A 22,193-nucleotide genomic window follows, 5' to 3' on the forward strand; every position below is an offset into this window, starting at 1 on the left:
GCTGGAGGATGTTGCAGGCAGCACAATGTTCTCCACGGCGTCTCCGGACCCTGTCACATCTGTCACATGTGCTCAGTGTGAACCTGCTTTCATCTGTGAAGAGCACAGGGTGCCAGTGGCGAACTTGCCAAACTTGGTGTTCTCTGGCAAATGCCAAACGTCCTGCATGGTGTTGGGCTGTAAGCACAATCCCCACCTGTGGACGTCGGGCCCTCATACCACCGTCATGGAGTCTGTTTCTGACAGTTTGAGCAGCCACATGCACATTTATGGCCTGCTGGAGGTCATTTTGCAGGGCTCTGGCAGTGCTCCTCCTGTCCCTCCTTGCACAAAGGCGGAGGTAGCGGTCCTGATGCTGGGTTGTTGCCCTCCTACGGCCTCCACCACATCTCCTGATGTACTGGCCTGTCTCCTGGTAGCACCTCCATGCTCTGGACACTACACCAACAGACAAGCAAACCTTCTTGCCACAGATCACATTGATGTGCTATCCTGGATAAGCTGTACTACTGAGCCACTTGTGTAGGTTGTAGACTCTGTCTCATGCTACCACTAGAGTGAAAGCACCGCCAGCATTCAAAAGTGACCAAACCATCAGCCAGAAAGCATAGGAACTGAGAAGTGGTCTGTGGTCACCACCTGCAGAACCACTCCTTTATTGGGGATGTCTTGCTAACTGCCTATGCTTTCCACCTGTTATCTATTCCATTTGCACAACATCATGTGAAATTGATTGTCAATCAGTGTTGCTACCTAAGTGGACAGTTTGATTTCACAGAAGTGTGATTGACATGGAGTTACATTGTGTTGTTTACATGTTCCCTTTATTTTTTTGAGCAGTGTAGTATTTTGACGTACTCTGGCCTTTGCAAATAATGATTATCTATTTGCATTGCTGACAATACTCCCCCAAGGCCATTGTGTAACGCTCAAGTTCTGATGGTTTTGCCTGAAATCACAAAGGAAACACATGGATGAATCAAAACATTTATAAAGCTCTAATGTATTTTTGGTTGGCTAGTTCCCAGAAATCCAAAAAAAATCTATTGATCTACTGACCATCAGGGTACAGGGATAATGTCAAAGAGCCAGTTTGGTCTAGTGGTCAAGACACCAGGCTATAAAGTGAGAGACTCTTCAAGTCCTGCCTTAGTCATGGAAAGTTAGAGTTTTTGATGTGGAAAATAAGAATGCTGGATATGTTTGCTGTCTTGAGTTTTTTTAAAAAATAAAAAATAAAAGTGTGGGATACAAATAAATAAATACAAGCTAAATCGGTCAGATAGGTGGCAGATGTTCTAAATTAACCAACTCCAAACCAATAAACTCCGAGACATACAGTTCCTCAAAGTTCCATTTTATTAGAGTTGTTATATTGGCACATCTGGGAAAACCCGAATCTGAGAGTTCCAGGTTTTCCCTTCCCAAAAGAGAAATCAAAGATCCATCCCCGCACCCATCAGTCCATCACAAAACGTCCCAACTAGAGACGTACTTCCAGACACTCGTCTCCAGGTGCAGGGCAATATGTTCTTGACTCTTTGAGAAAGAATGTTGTTGTGTCTAGTCTTCTATCCCACTATAAAATCCCCCTCCCAAATTCCCAGGCACTGAATGTGGCAGCCTCAAAGCTTCCAAGTAAAAAATGCTTCCAAGGCTGATATATAGTCCAGCAAGATATAGACAACCATAAGTTCTGATTATCTACTGTAAATATTCATCTTGAATATTTCATAGCTTTTAATGCAGCCATGTTTTATTTCTTAGGACCTGGGGAACTGATGCTGTCATATGAAGCCTTAATGCATAGAAACTCTTCTCATTTGAAATGGGTATTCAAGCCCTCAAGCCAAGCTACATTTCTTTTTGAGAAACCATAAATTTGGAGATATTTTCAAGTGGAAAAGCTGAGAAGTTCATGTTCCTTCTGTGTCTGAAGCAGTGCAAGGAAGTAAAAGCCATTTTTCTAACTAGTAGTTGAGTTTTTGGTATTCTGTAAAAGTCTACCTTCAAGTGAATTGTGAGCATTAAAAGTTGTTCCTTTACCTAACAAAACATGTAATATAATATTATACTGATGTAATAGGATTTGTAATGTATTTTCTGCTCTTTGGAACATGAATAATGAGCAAGGAAACATGCATAATATGTGGTGCAGAACTCATACAATCAATTGCAGTAAGTAGGACAGCAGAAAGGGATTTTGTATAAAAATAAGATCAGGCCTACCATTAAGCAAAATGAGCAGCAGATGCCATGGTATGGGAAGTAACAGTAGTCCGGGTTTTTCTTATCAGCTACATAATTGTTCTCTCTCTCAGAAAAAGTAAAATCTAAACTGGAATTGAATACAGGAACTAGGGCAGCTCTCAGACTCCAATTTTATAGGATTTATCTGAAACTTTCAATCTGCAAAATACCAGAATGAAAATGGGGCAGAGTACAATGTAAATTAAAGCTCATAATGTTCCAAGGCTCAAGTTTTATTTATTTATTTTATTTATTTGATTTGTCAATTGTTTACAAGATAATAAGTACAAGTGTATACATAGTTGTGAATATATGAAATGGGTACATATAAGAAAAATAAAAGAATAAGAGAAACAATAGGACAGGGACGGTAGGCACGTTGGTGCGCTTATGCACGCCCCTACAGACCTCTTAGGAAAGGGGTGAGGTCAATAGTAGACAGTCTAAGGTTAAAGTTTTTGGGGTTTGGGGAAGAGTCTACAGAGTCGGGTAGAGTATTCCAGACATTGACCACTCTATTGCTGAAGTCGTATTTCCTGCAATCAAGTTTGGTGCGGTTTACTTTGAGTTTGTATCTGTTGTGTGCTCTTGTGTTGTTATGGTTAAAGCTGAAGTATTCATTGACAGGTAGGACATTGCAATGTATGATTTTATATACCATGCTTAAGTCGGACCGAAGACGGCGTAATTCGAGGTTTTCTAGTTTTAGAATTTCGAGTCTGGTGGCGTAAGGTATTCTATAACGGGTAGAAGAGTGGAGAACTCTTCTTGTGAAATACTTCTGGACTTTCTCAATTGTGTTAATATCACATACATGATAAGGATTCCAGACTGATGAACTGTATTCGAGTATTGGTCTAGCAAATGTTTTGTATGCTCTGGTTAGTAGTGAGATATTACCAGAGAAAAGCAACGTAGGATTAGGTTAACAACTCTTAATGCCTTTTTGGCTATGTAGTTGCAGTGAGCTCTAGCACTTAGATCATTAGAGGTGAGTATTCCCAGGTCCTTTACAGAGCTTGGGTCATCAACAAGATCTTGACTATTCAGTTTGTATTTTATTTTCTGATTTTTTTACCAATATGTAAGACAGAGCATTTATTTGTTGAGATTTGGAGTTGCCATATGTTAGACCATTCAGATACATAGTCTAGATCTTTTTGAAGGGTAGTAGTATTGTCTGTGGTATTGAACAGCTTTACATCATCAGCGAAGAGAACGCAATTGCTCTTGATATGATCACAAAGGTCGTTTATGTAGATTATGAAGAGAGTTGGTCCTAGAACACTGCCTTGGGGAACACCACTATTGACAGGTACTGGATTTGATAGGGCGTTCCCAATTTTGACCATTTGTTGTCTGTTTGACAGGAATGCTTCTATCCAGTTATTCAGTTGTCCAGAGATACCATAAGATTTTATTTTTAGAGTAGTTTGTCGTGTACCACTGAATCAAAGGCTTTGCAGAAGTCTATGTAGATTGCGTCTATTGCTTTGCCCTGGTCGAGTTGAGTAGTCCATATGTTTTTGCAGTGTAAGAGTTGCAGATTACAGGATAGTTTTTTTCTGAAACCAAATTGTTTATTGGAGAGTAGGTTGTTTGTCTCTAAATGGAGGATGATGGATTGGTTAATAATTGATTCCATGACTTTACAGGTGACGCAGCATAAGGAGATTGGTCTGTAATTTTCAACTAGGCTTGGGTCTCCCTTTTTGAAGATGGGAATGACTGTGGCTTGTAACCATAGGTTGGGCAAGGAGCTGGTTCTGAAAGATCTTTCAAAGATTATGCTTAGAGGTTTGGCTATGGCAGTGGATAGTTTTCTTAAGAAGTAGGCACATATTCCATCCGGTCCAATAGATAGAGATGGTTTTAGGTTGCGTAGTGCTTTTTCAACGTTGTCTACTGTAAAATCGATATGTATTAGATCATTATTGTTGTCTGTGGTACGGCTAGGAAACATTGGGCATGATCCATTACTGTTTACAAACACTGAGCCGAAGAATGTGTTAAAGATGTTGGCTTTAATGGTGTCGTCGCTGCAGTCTTTACCATCAGGTCCTATCAAGGGAGGGATGGACCTTGAGTCTTTTAGTTTGTTGTTTACAATTTCTATCAATTTCCTCTGCTTGTTCTGTTACCTCTTTTATGGCGGTATTTAAATTAAGCCTACAAACCTTCCCTCAAGAAGGATCCTATTTTAAGAAGATTCCTGCTTCAGCTAAACCTACTTACATCAACCGGTACTTCTGTATTGCTGAAGACACAAAATAGCTGAGAAAAGCTGGGAAGGTAGGTCTGTTGGTGGCAGATCTTGTCTCACCGTATCAAAAAATGCCAACAGAATTTAAGGATGATTCCATGTAAGGTGTGCCCATCAAGAACTCTCATCTGTACATGTGGGAATGGGCAGGTGGGTGGGGATGAGAATACATCAAAATACGAAACAAATATCAGAGTCTTAAAAAAAATCTGGCTTTTGAAATCCAGAGTAGGACTATGTCAGAGACAAATGAAGTGGTGTCATGCCCCTGTCGGAATCTGATTCCGAGTGGGAGGCCGAGCAGCTGACAGGGAGTGGGAGTGTAGCTCCAGTGGCTGTGAAAGAAACTGGCGAAGAGCAAAGTCTGGCTGGGCAAAGCAGGGGAGAGGTAGAGCAAGGCAGAGGGAATTCAGAGGAAGATCCAGGTTCACCCCCTCTTCATCCTAGGGCACGCAGGGAGGAACGGAGAAGGGAGCAACATGAGTTGCATGGCTTATGTGGGAGGCAAGGGCCCTGATTCCCTTCATTAGCTGCAGCTGGGAACACAGTGTTTAAAAAGGGAGTTTGCACACAGCAACTTGTTGGAAGGAAATCGTGTATTATCTTGTTTTGTTGAGGCTTATCTGGATTCCTGGCGTCTTCCCAACTGTGTGTGTTTTGTTGGCCTTTAAAGTCTGCAATTTCTTATCCTGCCCTGTCCAGTTAATTGCTGTAGCGTGGTTTGTGTGGATTTTTATTTACAGTTTATATGTACTTTGTTTACGGACTGAATTTCTTCCACTTAAAAACTGTTTTTGGGAGAGTTTTTTTTCCAGCCGAAGGTAACTGGACATTGGGGGCAAAGTTGAAAGTATTAAAGGGACTTTTCTTACTTATGTGACTGTGTTGCCTTTATGCCACACCCTGGGTCATCACAAATGGTGTAAGAAGATGGGCAAATTCTAGATCAGAGGTGTCAAACTCAACATCATCACGTTGTAGTCACATGACATATTGTGACTTTTTTTCCCCCTTCGCTAAAACCAGGGTGGGCATGGCTAGCGTGTGATGCATCCGGGCCACAAGTTTTACACCCCTGTTCTAGATCAAGAAAATTAGGCAGGGTTGCATAACAATTTCTTTCCCAGATAAATTGATCAGAATTCTGAGGAAAGTAAGGCATGAGGCAGTATTTCTCAACCTTGACCACTTTAAGCATGCTCGCTGGGGAATTCTGGGAGTTGAAGTCCACACACGTTAAATTTGCCAAGTTTGAGAAGCACTTTGTGTGGGCCTCATTTGGGATTTTGGGTCACTTGATTCCCACTAAAATGACTAGCGGGATTTCTTCTCCCAGCACTGTTGGGATAACAGAGCTCCCCAAAATCTGTTCCTGAATACCAGGAATACAGCCCATAACCTACTTACTCCTGGCCTTGCTACCAGGTTCCCTGGTTGAACCCCAGTGTTATCAACCAGAGCTGAAAGATGAGACATCTCTATTATTAAAATAAAAATAGTTTCATTCGGCTTCAAATTAGCAAGCAGTAATTTCACTGAGCAAAGGAGCTGCAGATGGCAGCCCTGAATTTCTCTCATGTGCCCTTATGCCATGTGCTTTTAAGGTTCTGGGCAAGTAACAAGCCAAGTCAGCCTCTTTTTGCAAAAATTATTTCTCTTATCTGAAGAACAAAATGGTCACAGAAGAGGTCCTCATTGTAGTATCAGTGATACGTTACTGAAATTCTTTGTTCTTGTGATGAAGGGGGAAGTCATCTTTTTATATATCCCTTTTGATTTTTTACTCTTTTATATTTTTCTGGTTTATATTTGTTTTTATCTTTGTAACTCTAAACTTTAATAAAAAGTTTTTATAAAAAAGTTTACAGAAGAGTGGTCTGAATTATTCCTTTCTTCTCCTGCCAAGGTGTGATGAGGAATTTTGTCTTTCGTTACCTCTCATTTTACAAGAAAAGTCTTAGTAGAAATTCTTAGTTATCTCAAGCAACAAGGGAACAGGAAAACATTCTTCAGCTCTGTCACTTTGCTTTTTATCTCCTGTTTACAAAAAGGGACATAATGTTACACACATGCATGCACAAAGAGAGAGAAAGAGAAAAAAACATCACAATCCCTGTTGAAGGCTGTTTCCATCTATAGCAGTATCTGGTCTGAAACAACCATAGGACTTACATAATTCAAGAACAAACAGTTCATTATCAGAAAGACGGCTTCCTTTGCCAAAGGCACTTTTGTGTAAAAGAGGGAAGGCAGGAGATGTTGATCACAGCATGACATTAAGCCCAGAAGATACAAATCTCCAGGCATGAGGCTGCCTGAATACCTAGTACTGCATCTCAATCCAATTTACCTTTCAGAGCAGAGATGAAGACAAAAACGAGGGTGAAGCATAAGAATGGTTGGACTGGAGGCTGAAACATATGAAGAATGGTTGCAGAAACTGGGTATGTCTAGTCTAATGAAAAGAAGGGCTAGGGGAGACATGATAGCAGTGTCCCAATATCTCAGGGGCTGCCAGAGGGAGTCGAACTATTCTCCAAAGCACCTGAGGGCAGGACAAGAAGCAATGGATGGAAACTAACGAAGGGGAGAAGCAATCTAGAACGAAGGAGAACTTTCCTGACAATAATTAATCAGTGGAACAACTTGCCTCCAGAAGTTGTTGAATTCTCCTCATTGTGAAAGTATCAGGGTTGGACTAGAAGACCTCCGTCCCTTACTGTTATTCTAAATTCAGAAAGGCTTGTTCTTGTGATGAAGGCCCCTTTCAGTGCACTTGAGGGACTCCGCCTCAAAAGGAAGTCATCTAGTCCAACTGTTTTATATTTATATCCCTTTTGATTTTTACTCTTTTATATTTTTCTGGTTTATATTTGTTTTTATCTTTGTAACTCTAAACTTTAATAAAAGTTTTTATAAAAAGTTTACAGAAGAGTGGTCTGAATTATTCCTTTCTTCTCCTGCCAAGGTGTGATGAGGAATTTTGTCTTTCGTTACCTCTCATTTTACAAGAAAAGTCTTAGTAGAAATTCTTAGTTATCTCAAGCAACAAGGGAACAGGAAAACATTCTTCAGCTCTGTCACTTTGCTTTTTATCTCCTGTTTACAAAAAGGGACATAATGTTACACACATGCATGCACAAAGAGAGAGAAAAGAAAAAAACATCACAATCCCTGTTGAAGGCTGTTTCCATCTATAGCAGTATCTGGTCTGAAACAACCATAGGACTTACATAATTCAAGAACAAACAGTTCATTATCAGAAAGACGGCTTCCTTTGCCAAAGGCACTTTTGTGTAAAAGAGGGAAGGCAGGAGATGTTGATCACAGCATGACATTAAGCCCAGAAGATACAAATCTCCAGGCATGAGGCTGCCTGAATACCTAGTACTGCATCTCAATCCAATTTACCTTTCAGAGCAGAGATGAAGACAAAAACGAGGGTGAAGCATAAGAATGGTTGGACTGGAGGCTGAAACATATGAAGAATGGTTGCAGAAACTGGGTATGTCTAGTCTAATGAAAAGAAGGGCTAGGGGAGACATGATAGCAGTGTCCCAATATCTCAGGGGCTGCCAGAGGGAGTCGAACTATTCTCCAAAGCACCTGAGGGCAGGACAAGAAGCAATGGATGGAAACTAACGAAGGGGAGAAGCAATCTAGAACGAAGGAGAACTTTCCTGACAATAATTAATCAGTGGAACAACTTGCCTCCAGAAGTTGTGAATTCTCCAACACTGGAAGTTTCTAAAAAGATGTTGGGTAACCATTTGAAATGGTGAAGGGTTTCCTGCCTAGGCAGAGGGTTGGACTAGAAGACCTCCAAGGTCCCTTCCAACTCTGTTATTCTATTCTATCCTAAACGTTATTTCTTGCAGAAAGGCTGGAGTGAATATTTTGAAATTGGGAAAGAAGAAACAGATTGCCGGTTCAGGGAGATCATCTAATGTAAGTTACAGAAGAAAAGGCCCCTTTCAGTGCACTTGAGGGACTCCGCCTCAAAAGTCTCTGATAACATACTGTAGTTCTATGGCTTATCTAGTCCAACTGTTTATGGTGATTTATGATGTTGGAAGGAGCTCTCTAAGATATCTGAAAGTGACATTTCAAAGGTGAGATACTTTATTATAATCCAGTGGTCCCCAACCTTTTTTGTACCACGGACCGGTACAATCCACGGACCGATCCACAGACCGGTACCAGCATCAGCACGCACGACCAAGGCAAGGCGAGCCGAGCGACCGGCCAACCAGCCATCCCCCGCTTCTCCCCGCCACCTTCAACTCCTCCTTTGTACCTTCTCGTGGTCGATGGGCTTTTCGGGCTCTTTCTTAATCTCCTCCTGAGTAACGCGAGACTCCACCGCCATCGGGATGGCTCTTCGTTCGAAGCCGCCGCCCCCCTTCGACGAAACTAAGGCGCAAGGATTCCTTCAGCACCCAAACGCTGCTTTCCAACCGACGACTGACAAGCTCACCCGGAAGCACTTTCTCAAGCGCCGTCGAAACAAGATGGCGGCGCCCAAGCAAAATAGGTGGCCCGGTACAAAATGATCCACAGACCGGTACCGGTCCGGGGCCCGGTGGTTGGGGACCACTGTTATAATCCATCTAGAGTCGCCTCTTAAGGCAAGATGGCCAGCATATAGGTTTAATAAATAAATAAAAATACTGGGAACTAAAATGGAATCTTTCATGGGCAAGCAGTGGGGTCTATCACTGAGTTACATTCCTTCCCTAATTACAAGTAGTCCTCGGCTTACAACTATTTGTTTAGTGACCGTATGAAGTTACAATGGCACTGAAAAAAGTGACTTACAACCGTTTCTCATACTTATGACCGCTGCAGCATCCCCACGGTCATGTGATCAAAATTGGGATGCTTGGCAAATAGTTCACATTTATGACGATTGCAGTGTCCTGGTGTCTCCTTTTGCAACCTTCTGGCAAGCAAACTCAAGGGGAACCCAGATTCATTTAATAACCTTGTTACTATGTGAGTCACTTAACAACTGCAGCAGGAAAGGTCAGAGAGTGGGGCAAAACTCACCTAACATATGTTTCACTTAACAACAGAAATTTGGGCTCAATTGTGGTCGTAAGTTGAGGACTAATTCAGACCCTCACAGATGTTTTTCTGTTGTCCGTACATGAATCCTTTTTCTTCTTGAAGAATGGTGCAATGACCACAATTACCCAGAAGTGAGAATGATGAGAGTCATGTTATTTCAAAGTTGCAAGAGCCTTTTGGGCATTTGGCCCTCTGCCTCAGTTTTGTTACATGTCTGATCCAAGAAAGGAATCTCACCTCTTTTTTTTTTTTTCATCAAGAAGATATGGATGGCCGAATAACATTTTTCCATTGTTGGAAAATGAATACAGTGTACAATCTATCTCTAACATGGCACCCTCTCATGCAGATCCAAGGCCTTTGGAGGTTACCAGATTCTGATAGGCAACATTTCATCATCTGCTTTTGCTTTTGCTTTTGCTACAAACTGTGGCTTTGTTATGCCATCATTGCACATTACTGCCCTGATTTGATTTACATCATAAATGGCACTCAGTTCTGCTTTTCTTCACCTTTCTATTGACTTGAGCCTGGGAATTACATATTCATTTTAGTATAATGAATCTTGTCTCCTCCATATTACCCTTGCAAACTTCTCCCGTTCCTTGTTCCAAACTCATGGTTTTTAAAATGTCAGGTATTGCAACATCTTGAAAACAACCGTCTGCCTGAAGAAGCAAATAAAACACATTCCTTAGACAAACATTTCTACATCTTGAATTGGTAACACACAGGACAGCCTCCCTGCTTCCTGAGTTTTATTAGTGGGTTTGTTTTTACTAGGCAAAATTCTGATTTTAATCATGCTAAAACTTGAGAGTCCAATGCTATTCCCAGGTATTGGCAGCACAAGAAGATTTGATGTTTTCTTCAGTCATTGTGCTGTAATTCTCCAGGGACTGTATTAGTCTCAGCTACCCACCCCTATAGTTTGTGGACTCCCAAATCATGTTGAGCTTTCCAAGTTACAGAAATTGTCTGCATCATTTCAAAGCATAAGTAGACAAATCTTTCTTGAAAAAAAAAGGAGTGAGATAAGCAAGCAACCTCCCTTGTGGCTTTCCACACCATTTGCCATTTCCTTGGACAAAAATGGTAATAAAACCCGCTCATACTTGGGTGAAAAGAGTCACAAGACCCCCTTATTCCTCCTGTGGTGCTTAATTGTAGCACTGAACTTTTCACCCCAATTATAGTGATGTAATCCATGGCCGGTTGGCTTTGCTTAGGTCTTTTTTCCATAGCCATCAGAGACCTGTCACTGTACCAAAGAAGGAGGGAGCCACTGTAGTGGTGTGAATTCAGTCATTTCCTCCTTTTACAGAAGAAGAAAAAAAGATGAATGTTTTCTGTTTTTCAGTGCTTAATGTGCCCTTCTCCCTTTCAGCTTCCTATTGGACTTTGGGGGTGTTGATAAAAGTAGAAGTCCAGCAATCAGAAAGGGAGGGGATCAAATGCTGCTTTAGCTCTGTATAGGTTTTCAAAATAAACATTCCTTGAATATTCTCCTCCTCTCTCTCCCCCACCCCACTCCTACAAGTTGCGTCTCCTCTATTGAATGCCTCCCAGTCATCCCATGGCCATGTCAACCAGATGTCTATGGCCATCTGAAGTACATTTTTCCAGCATCGTTCCTTCAGGTGACAGACAATTCAAGCTTTTAAATTAAGTCCAGGAAGACTCAGATCCATGTCCACTTTCAGCCATAGATTGACTGTAGTTGCTATCTTGCAGCGTTTGGTCCACAGTTATGGGAGACTGATGAAAAAGGAGGACAGGCAGTGAAGAGGAAATGGAAATGTTTTGGAGGCTGTGAATTTGATCACAGGAATTCCAGATGAACTCTTGAAAAAGGAATATATTTTGGGATCGGGCCCAAACATTTGTTTTTACTGGCACTCCTTCTGCCTCTTGTTTGTTCAATTTTATGTATAAACTCTCAGAGGAAAGATGGGGCTTAAATCTTATCACAAAAATCTAACATATCAGATGACAACATAAACAGATGAGCATACCAACCATAGGTCACGCTGGTCAAGGATTCTAGTTGTTGTCATTCCAACTTATGAAGGAAGCTAGTGTGGCTTTTTGATGAGCATACAAACATTTGTGTATAATGTATAATGTGTATAATGATCCTGAGCTAGTCAGGATCTGCTTCCAAGCTGAAGAAATCATTTACAGGTAGACATGGCTCTGAGCAGTGACTGGGGAAGGGGAGAAATTCGTTTAGCATACATTTGAAGGAAAGCAATTCCAAATTTGTATTTTTTTGAACCAATGTGCAAACCAAAGAATTTTCATTCAATTTAGGATTACTATCATTCATTTCTGACTATTTACATGAGAAAGCTTAGGCATGGAAGAGATTGGTTTACTTTGATTACTAAAATATTAACAAAAATTAGAAAGTGAGAGAAACTGATATTGATTGCTTCTCCAAAATTCTAGTAGTAATACATTGTCACTGCACGCCTACACATCTGTACTAATCCTAATCACAGGGGTTCAAATGGTATTTACTTAATTAGTCTTCTGGGCCTAAATCAGGGGTGTCCAACCTTGGCAACTTTAAGACTTGTGGACTTCAACTCCCAGAATTCCTGAGCTAACATGGCTGGCTGAGGAATTCTGGGAGTTGAAGCCCACAATTCTTAAAGTTGCCAAGGTTGGACACCCCTGGCCTAAATAATTCTAAATCAGAATGTAAGATTTTCAATATAAATGAGTGACTTTCTTCAGAGATCGCAATCTAACATTTGACATCTTTGAGTTTGATGTATGCCTGATTTCTGAGAATTTTTTTCAGGTATTGTGATGCATTGTCTGATGTCTCTTCCTCCACCAGCATCTATGTATTCAGAGATACCATCAGAGAGGCCTGATATTGGGAATATCATGACTCATCCTGATTATCTTGATGGAAACCCGGATCTTATCAAACCTAAAAAGTTGCTCAATCCTGTCAGAGCCTCAAAGAGCCACCAAGAACTTCACCGGGAACTACTTATGAATCACAGAAGGTGAGCAAGGGTTGAAGTCATAGGCTTCCTCAGGAGGGGTGGAGTGAGTATTGTATTATGTGTGCTGTGACATCTGTGGTTTTGTCTATGACATTCTAGAAAAATAATGTTGAAGAAGTGGGATAGAATATTGACACCTTGATCAATACTTCGGCATTGGAGATAACTCCTGAGTATATAGCAGGGGAGTCAAAAGAAATTAATCCAACTGCCAGAAAATTTCTCCTAACTTCTAAATTGTATCTCTCTTTGACAAGCTTCCATCCATTACTTCTTGTCCTGCCCTCTGGTGCTTTGGAGAATAAAACAATCTCCTGTTCTTTGTGACAGCCCCTTAAGTACTGGAATACAACTATCATGTTGTCGTCGTCCCCATCCTTCTCTTTGATAGGCCAGAAAAACTTAGGTCCCTCAACTGTTCATCATATGATTTAGCCTCCAGGCTCTTTTGTGAACCTCAAAAATTGGATTGAGAAAAGCATAATTCAGCTAATCATGGAAAGGCAGCATTTGTTACAATATAAGATACATAGGCCAACAATTGTGTGAACCATATATCTGTGATGATGTTGTCTAGCTCCACATAAAACTTTGATGAAGTTTTTAAAAAATTAAAAATCATACATATGTTGTTAATTCTGTTGTTCCTGGAAAAAATGCTCTCTCATGATTCAGATAACATTTTGTCCTCCTTTGGTTCCCTGAAACATCAAAGAATACCAAAGATGAGTTGAGATTTCCCAAAACCTCATAGAAATGTACATATTGTATATCTGTAGATGAAAGGCAAGTGACGGACGCATCAAGAGCTATCTAGATGAAAAGAGGGAGACGTTCGGGCCAATATCCTGTTAGATTCTCAGCCATATCCGCTAGCATTATTTGTTTTATGAAACACAACTTTCCTTTGCAAAAACTAGACAAGTAGGAAATCGAGTGAGTCATCCAGACCTAATAAAGAAGGCCTGATGTGATGGGAGTTTGATTAAAAAATAAAATCTCAAAATGCATTCTGACATTAAAAGGAGGGCTGCTGATCTATATCTTCTTAATAACAGTTGTAACTTTAACAACAACTACTACTGTGTTTCTCCAACAATACGGCCCCCCATAGGAAGACCCAGCATGTTTTCTAGGCATAAAATGAAATTAAGCCCCTCCCCCCAAATTTAGGCCTAGTTTAAAACATGCAAAATTGGAGGGGGGGAGGCGGGGGGGAACTTGCCATTAGGAATGCCCAGCAGGCAGCTACGCCTCACCATCAGCCGCTCCTAACACCATGGTGGAGCACAGAGGGCTCCTTTACCCGGGTCAGCAGGCGGGCGGCGTCAGCGTGGATGTCCGGCAGCATTTCAGCTGCTTCTCAGGTCTCCATAGCTTCCATGGTTCCTACCGGTGCTGGCGCCTCTCTCGCCAGCGCCATCTCCAACAACAGCGTCTGAGTCTCTCCTGCTTTCCCCCGTCCCCATAACAACAGGAAAAAAAACATTTTGAGGTACCTGCATTTTGGTTTAATCCCGAGTGGCTGGGTGGGCGTAAGAAGAGCCGAGAGAGCATCTCTGCTGCTGCTACGCTTGGTGCTTCAGCCTCGGGCTCTGCAAGTTTGCAAAAGTCCCGGTGCGCAGCCGTTCCTGCATTCAAGCGCCCAGGCCGAGTGCAGCTGTCCCTCTCTCACCAGCGCCATCTCCAATAACAGCGGCAGTAGCGGCGGGAACCATGGAAGCGTTTCAGCTGCTTCTCGGGTGGAGGAGCCACCTCCGTAACTTCCACGGTTCCCACCGCTGCTGCCGCTGTTATTGGAGATGGTGCTGGTGAGAGAGGGACAGCTGCAGCTCGGCCTGGGCGCTGAATGCAGGAACGGGCTGCGCACCGGGACTTTGCAAACTTGCAGAGCCCGAGGCTGGAGCACCAAGCGTAGCAGCAGCAGAGACGCCGCTCGGCTCTTCTCACGCCCACCCACCCGCTCGGGATTAAACCAAAACGCAGCGCGTGGCGCTTCCAGGTACCTCAAAATGGTTTTTTTTCCTGTTGTTATGGGGACGGGGGGAAAGTGGGAGCGACTCAGACGCTGTTGTTGGAGACGGCGTTGGTGCGCGGGGGGGAGAAATTAATTCACCCCCCAAAAGACGTCCTAGCTGTTTTTTCGGGCTGAAAAAAAAAAAAGGCACGGTCTTATTTTGTGAGAAACACGGTATTTTAATACTTACCACCTCTTCAAGAAGGCAGCTTACAGCATTTTGAAACACAAACATAAAAGTATACAAAATCTAAATACAACATTGAAAAATAATAGTGTATGGAGCATATCGTGCACTATAAATACAGGCTGAAGGAATTTGGGTTATTCATTCTTATGAAAAGAAGAGTTAGGGGAGCCATGATTGGAATATAGCTGCCCATCTCACAAAAAACTTGGGCAGTGTACAATATCTGAACCCCTCTATTGGTTTACTACTTACTTAACCTTACTGTAATAACCACAAAGTTGTTTGTTTGTTTTCCATATTTATAAGCCATCCATTTTTAACCAACCAAGGTGGTAAACACAATAAATCAAAACAAGCATCAGTAAAAGTCGACATCTTAAGCTTTTCAGTATTAAATCCTTACATTAGCTCAATTCTCAAAGCTATGCTACAGTATGGAAATTTGAGACATCTGTGTTAAAAGACAAACATCCTAAGGAAGGAAAGCTTGAGTGTGATATTGAGCCTTCAGTCTCCTCTTGAATTCAGCCAGGAAGGGATTAGACTGCACTTTGCAAGAAAGGAACTCCATAAAGCAGGTGCTCCATAAGTAAGTTCTTGTCCTAGTTGGTTCCCTCAGACTCCCTGCTGGTTACATAATATAACCCACAAGAAATTGTCCTTTGAGAATAATAGGTTGATGTTTTCAAAAAATTCAGCTAGTTTGTTACAGCTGCCTGTGCACTGAAGGGACATTGCAATTGGAAGATTAGGGATGGGGTTTCAGAAATCTGCCCTGCGCATGCCTAGATCGATCTAAAAGAGATTGGAAAAAGTGTTTGACAGTGGAATTATAAGTAGAATCCCTCCTTTGCTATCCATCAAATCATCAAGCACTGAGCTTGAGAACTTTGAAAGAGTTAAGCCAGCAATTGATAGTGAAAATGTCCCACATGGGACACAATCCAAAGAGATACCGTTTGTCTTAGTTGTCCAATTTGCAAGACTGACCCCTCGGAATATGGAAACCAGTTAAGAAAACCAACTTCTTCATCTGACCCCTGTGACTAAAGCCAGCAATGTGAAAGCCCATTAATTCACTGCACTTCTAGCAGATACACTAGTGAGAGATCTTCTCTGGTGGAAACCACACTAGAACTTCTAATGATAAATTCCAACATAAGATTGTTGGTTAAATTCCTCCCCCTGCTGGAAAAGGGGGGAAAACGATAAGCGCTTTTTTTTTTTTTTGGTCTTGTTTCTTTTAATTAATTCTAAGAAACAATATATTTTTGAAATCGAAGTACTTTCTTCTCTGCCTGGGCTCGTCCTGCACTTTTTCAGGTTGTATTTATATTTAAACATTCAGCAGGTTATGCATTTGCCTGAAATGGAAACAAGGAAACTCTATCCTGCCAAGTTTTCGCTCTTTCACATGACGATGTGCTCAGACCTTTAGCAATCTTATTTTAAACTATCAGTTTATTAGAAATGTTTAGGTTCTATACTTTACATGAACTTTTAGTCAAGCTTAAGGGGTAAAAACAAATAATGCAATTGAGTTTACAGCTCATGTAAATCAGTAAACCCAAACATTAACCAACATTAATAACAATTCAATCAGAGGATGATATAACCATTTGTTAAGCACAGGTTGTGTTTTTAGAAATAGCACATGTGTTTTTGGCACCTGCAGTACTGCTTCAATATAGTTTGCTGGGATCTATAGTTTAACACACTGTTTCTAAACCTTGACAACTTTAAGACCTGCGGATGTCAATTCCCAGAATTCCCCATCCATCTGGCTACACAAATTAAAGTTGCCATGGTTGAGAAACCCTGTTCTAATGTAACAGGATCATAAGAGAGTCCCAAGGATTAAGCATAACTGCCTCAACCACAAACCAGACAACATAACTAGGTCAACATGCAAGGAAAAATCTGAAGAAGTTCCTAATATAGAGTAGATGGAGAAGTCAAAAATTCAACTCTTCCAAGGTTAGTTCCTAAATGATGTTGGAATCCAGATAGGCATCAGACTGAAGGCTTCTTTGCTTCACACTATGTTGAAGACTAGTTTTTACTAGTTAGAAAGCTAGAAAGATGATGAGTTTTCATCATGGACAAAACACTTCCTATTTTCTGTTTTCTGACATTGGCCTTTCAAAACATTTTATGTGAAGCTTCAGTTGTCTTTGCTTTCTCTCCATGGAGTGTTACTGTGGGCCCCTGCTTGATATATTTTACCAAGTCAGTCTTGCCTTGTCTAGTGTTATGATCTGACTCAAAATGGTTTAAAGTAGGGCTTTTCAATATTCTCTTCTATAGAACTCTATGAGTTCTTTAATTCTGTTTTTATTGTTTCAGAAATACTTATCGTTAGGATTTTAATGCTGTAAACCACCCAGAGTAATTTCGATGTCAGCAGCAAATAAATATAATAAATAAAATTTCATGGGAACCTGATGGGGTTCTGTGAAAGACTTAAGGGAGAAAAATCACTTGAATGCAGCCAGAGGCATCAATAGTGATTTTTCTAAAAGGTGAAAGGGTGCAAATTATGACTATGAGCCTTACCTAAGAAAATGTGAGTAAAAAGATCATAAGCCTTATGTCAGGATTCCGGCAGTTGCCCTAATTAAATCATGAGCCTCAAGCCAAACTTCAAAACCTATAATGAATTTATTAGAAGCGAACATGTCAGCAGGACCTGGTTGAAGCCGATTCTGAGACACGTAATTCACTGTCACTCTTGACCCTGGTTTCCCCCCACCCCTTTGGGTGCATCATAATTCATATTCTCCAATGAAACACGTCCATAGCCAAGAGTCATCAATCATGTTCTCCAATTAGATTTGCGGGGCAGAAAGTCCAATCACCTAGTTACAATCTCTGCAAGTTATTAATGGAATGCACTTTCTATGCCAAACTGCTACACTGCTTTTTCAAACTCCTTTTCCCCCCTCCCTTCTGTTGGCAACAATAAAAGAGGCATAGAAATATTTTCTGAGTTGACACCTTATTTTGCTGTGCTTCCTACAAAGTCATCCTACCCCAGCTCAGCCTTCTCGTACTAACCCCAAGTAGGTGAGGAAAGCAGGAACCGCCTTCAGGTAGCGATTTCTAATGGCCTTTTTGTAAGGTCAGGCAGCAAGTGGCAGTTAGTACAAATTTCGTTTTATTGCCATGTTTCCTTTACTAGAGCTGTGCCACTTGCTCAGAAATTCCAAGGTGTTTTTTTTTAAAGGTTCTCCTGCTTGCAAAAGTTTTAAAACCCCTGTTGCACAGTGTGTTAATTTACAGAATTTTTAATATCATTTAAAGCAGGGGTGTCCAACCTTGGCAACTTTAAGACTTGTGGACTTCAACTCCCAGAATTCCTCAGCCAACTTTGCTGGCTGAGGAATTCTGGGAGTTGAAGTCCACAAGTTTTAAAGTTGCCAAGGTTGGACACCCCTGATTTAAAGGATGAGAGCAATCCTTTAATTATCACTGCATCAACACTGCATCAGGCAGTATTATCAATTCTATATACCTTAATCAAACTGATGGGCCACTGTGCATTTTTATTTATCTGTATTTAGTTTCATATTTTCTTTTCTTTTGCTTTTAAGGTGAAAATGAGGTTTAATAAAAGTGACACGTTAATTTACACGTTAACATTTTCTTCTAGTGCTCTGATACCCATTTTGATTATGCTTTTTGCAATTAATTATCAAGCTTAAATGGGCGGGGGGGAAATATTTGGAGACCTTTGGACATTCAAGGCTTCAAATTTCTTCTACTCCACCCTAAGGGGATGGAAAAATTGAAAAAAATGAAACAGTTTTAGGAAGATGAAAAGAAATGATCTTTTAATGAAGCATCCTGAGTAAACTTTGTTATATTATAACCAACTATAAGAAGTTTGTTATTTTATCTTAGCAGTTTTTCATGTGTGCCCCTTGACTTTACACATTCTGATGTTTGCTTTCATGGAAGTTCCATTGAACCTCAACTTCCATGTTGGATTCTGCTGTCAGTTCTTAGAAACAGATAATTTTTCTCTAGACATAGATAAACTTTCTACACATAAATACATTTTCTCTCGGGTGACCTGTCCTCAACTTGGCCTGTTCAGACTTTCAGTTCTACATTCATTGCTTTGTAATTCATCCATTTTGCTACTGGATCTTTTCATAATCTGTCCAAAATATGATTATTTGACCTTGGTTATTTGTTTCTCAAGTGAGGACTCTGAATTGATTTGGAAAAACAGTGCCGTTACCTTTTGAAAAAGTACTTTTGAGACAACTATGACCTGGATGATCCACAGACATTGATCCATTTGATTGTTTTCCGGGTTATCCATGGCACTCTCAAATGTCTTCTCCAATACAAAAGCATATTCTTTCCATCCTACTTCTGCAAAATCCAGTCTAGGCTTCCATGGAGTGTCACAGGGAATATCTTGCATGAGTATTATTTTTGTAGATATAGATATAGCCCTGTATCTGAATAATTTCCAAGGACTTCATGGCTACTTTATAAGTGCCAGTCTGTGTTGTATTTCTTTACTGCTGGTAGCATTACTGTTGATTGTTGATCTTAAATGCACAAGCTATCCACCACTTTAATATCCTCATTGTCAATTCTAAGGCTAGTTGTTGCACCTGTTGTCATTTCTTGAGTCTTCTTTATATTCAGTTGTGTATGTCTTTTCATTCACTTCCTTTTTCACTTTTTTGCCTGGAGTATCATCAAAAACTGACCTGCCAATGGGTGACATGCAGCATGACCCCCCCCCCAAAAAAGATGCAGACAGAGTATTGAGCTTTCCATACCCCATATATTCCGTATTCCCACTATAATTCTATTTTTGCAGCTTCCGGGTTTTTTTCTCCAGCATGCTTACATTAGCAGCCATCTGGAAAGCTTTATTTAGCAGTGTCATAACACCATTAGCATTCTGAAAGATCTTAAACTTAGACTGTTGAGTGGCCCCCAACTTGAGAGGTCTATATCAACATTTACCACATTTTGACTACCCATTTGGTTTTCTCAATCAAATGGTTTCCCATGCTTTCTCTTGTGCAGTATGAAATGACGCCTTTGTGGTTGCCACTAAAATGAACACCCACCTGCAACATCTGTTTGTTTGAACTGAGAAGCTGGGGTGTAAAGTATGTGCACTTGGCATACATTCCCACTGCAGTTTGCTCATTTCTCCAAGGAACATCTCTCCAGCACTATGAGGCAGCATGGCAGGACTGGGGTGGGTGAGGGACAGAAACCAATCTAGAAAGTAGAATTTATTTTACCGGAGAAAGACATACATAGATTATTACCCTGCCAGGTTATTTTACTGCAGTATTTACCTTTTTGGCATTCAAGTTCAATCTCAGTCTTTCACTGTCTACCTTATCTTTTAGAGGAGTTGAGAGTAAACCAGAACTGCAAAGAGTCCTGGAACATCGCCGCCGAAACCAGCTGTTGAAACAGAGGAAAGAAGAAGACGAGGCAAAGAAATTCAAATCTCCATTTGAACAGGAGCTCTTGAAAAGGCAACAGAAGCTTGATGAGGTAGAAATAATTGTGGATTCTACTATGTATGTTAAACTCCTTTAAAAGATACAGAAATACAGGTAGTTTTCGACTTAACAACCGTTTGTTTAGCAGTGAAAAAAAGGGACTTGTGACCATTGTTCACATTCACAATTGTTGCAACAACCCCATGGTCATGTGATAAAAATTCAGATGCTTGGCAAACTGGTTCCTATTTATGACAGTTGTAGTATCCTGGGGTCATGGGATCGTCCTTTGCGACCGTCGAACAAGCAAAGTCAATGGGGAAGCCAGATTTAACCATGTTACCATCTGAACAACTGCAGTGATTCACTTAATAACAGCAACAAGAAAGGTTGTAAAATGGGGCAAAACTCACTTCACAACTATCTCCCTTAGCAACAGAAATCTCGGGTTCAGTTGTGGCCATAAGTCAAGAACTACTTGAAGTGTAGAGAATGTGGCTTTGAAGGAAACAGTCAGAAAGTCTTTTGTAGTAAGCAAGGAGGACTAAAGTGTTGTAGAAGACCTCCAAGGTCCCTTCCAGCCCATGATTCTATGTTTCTATTTCCCTGGTGTCTATTGATGATAAGCTGCTCCATCTTGGAAAGGTTGGTTGTGAGCTTGTTTTGCAGCATCCCAACCCTCAAAGCCTATAGGATTTTGGCTTAGCCAAAGTTTGATGATAACAATAGCACTTAGACTTATATACTGCTTCACAGTGCTTTACAGCCCTCTCTCAGCAGTTTACAGAGTCAGCCTATTGTCCCCAACAATTTGGGTCCTCATTTTACCCACCTTGGAAGGATGGAAGGCTGAGTCAACCTTGAGCCTGGTGGGATTCGATCTGCCAAATTTGCAGAAATCGGGCTCATAAGCCCCCTTCTTTTAGGTGTTCTGTTGGGGAAATCAAGAAGCCTCGACAGTTCAAAAGGTAACCGCTCGATTTTTCTAAAATGGCTCAGCGGCAGGGCTTCACGATGCCAAGTCGATCTGAGTGGCTTTCGCAATGTCAAGTCTTTGTGAGCTGCTTACGATCGCTACGGAAGCGGCTGAGCGCTCCCTGGGGAGCAGATCTGTGTTCTGACGGCAGTATTTGCCAATTTGCCATCAGAATAATGGGTCTTTAGAAAGGAGAGTCTAGAAGTAGCCTGCGGAACTGCACTCTAATCATTGCGCTACCGTGGCTCATGATATAGTAATAGCACTTAGACATGTACTGCCCCATAGTGCTTTATTGCACACTCTGGGTGGTTTACAATGTCAGCATATTGCCCCCAACAATCTGGGTTCTCATTTTATCGATATCAGAAGGATGGAAGGTTGTGAGTCAACCTCGAGCCCCATCAGGATTGAACTCCAGGCTGTGGGCAGAATTTGCCTGCAATACTACATTCTAACCACTGCGTCACAGTGGGTAGAATTAGTATTTAACAGTTAGAATGCAGTATACAACAGCATCATGACTATATTGATAATATCTCTTCACAAAGCACTGAATGACCTCTTCTGATAATTTCAAATAAATGTTAAAATAACAGGACAGAGAGCACCAAACCTGTGGCATCCCACACTGACATTGCTAAAGTTTTGGCCATTGCACTCCCGCCCCCCCCTAGGATAAATGACTAACAGGCTCAATAGCAGTAACTATGAGAGGGATCTTGGAGTCTTAGTGGACAACCAGCTAAATAGGAGCCAGCAGTGTGCAGCAGCAGCCAAAAAACCTAATGCAATCCTAAGTGGTATTAACAGAGGGATACAATCAAGATCAAGTGAGGTACTAATACCACTCTATAAAGCCTTAGTAAGACCACACCTAGAGTACTGCATCCAGTTTTGTTCACCACATTATAA

At 41.1% G+C, this 22,193-nt stretch overlaps 1 protein-coding gene across 8 annotated transcripts in view; it reads left to right on the forward strand.

The window, feature by feature from the left end:
- FAM107A (family with sequence similarity 107 member A) overlaps window positions 1–22,193 on the forward strand; it is an 86,116-nt gene that overhangs the window by 59,445 nt on the left and 4,478 nt on the right. For 7 of the 8 annotated variants that reach the window (XM_087953723.1, XM_087953729.1, XM_087953725.1 and 4 more), the window contains 2 exons: window positions 12,432–12,606; window positions 20,204–20,354. In XM_087953723.1, the coding sequence (XP_087809849.1) occupies window positions 12,432–12,606; window positions 20,204–20,354 (326 nt within the window). Of the gene's footprint in view, window positions 1–8,391; window positions 8,462–12,431; window positions 12,607–20,203; window positions 20,355–22,193 lie in introns of all 8 variants that reach the window. The other variant, XM_087953727.1, reaches the window with a different exon arrangement.

Source organism: Notechis scutatus, chromosome 2 (assembly GCF_049901735.1).
Source record: "Notechis scutatus isolate UNSWTSFEM ecotype Mainland chromosome 2, rNotScu1.2, whole genome shotgun sequence".
Taxonomy (NCBI): domain Eukaryota; kingdom Metazoa; phylum Chordata; class Lepidosauria; order Squamata; family Elapidae; genus Notechis; species Notechis scutatus.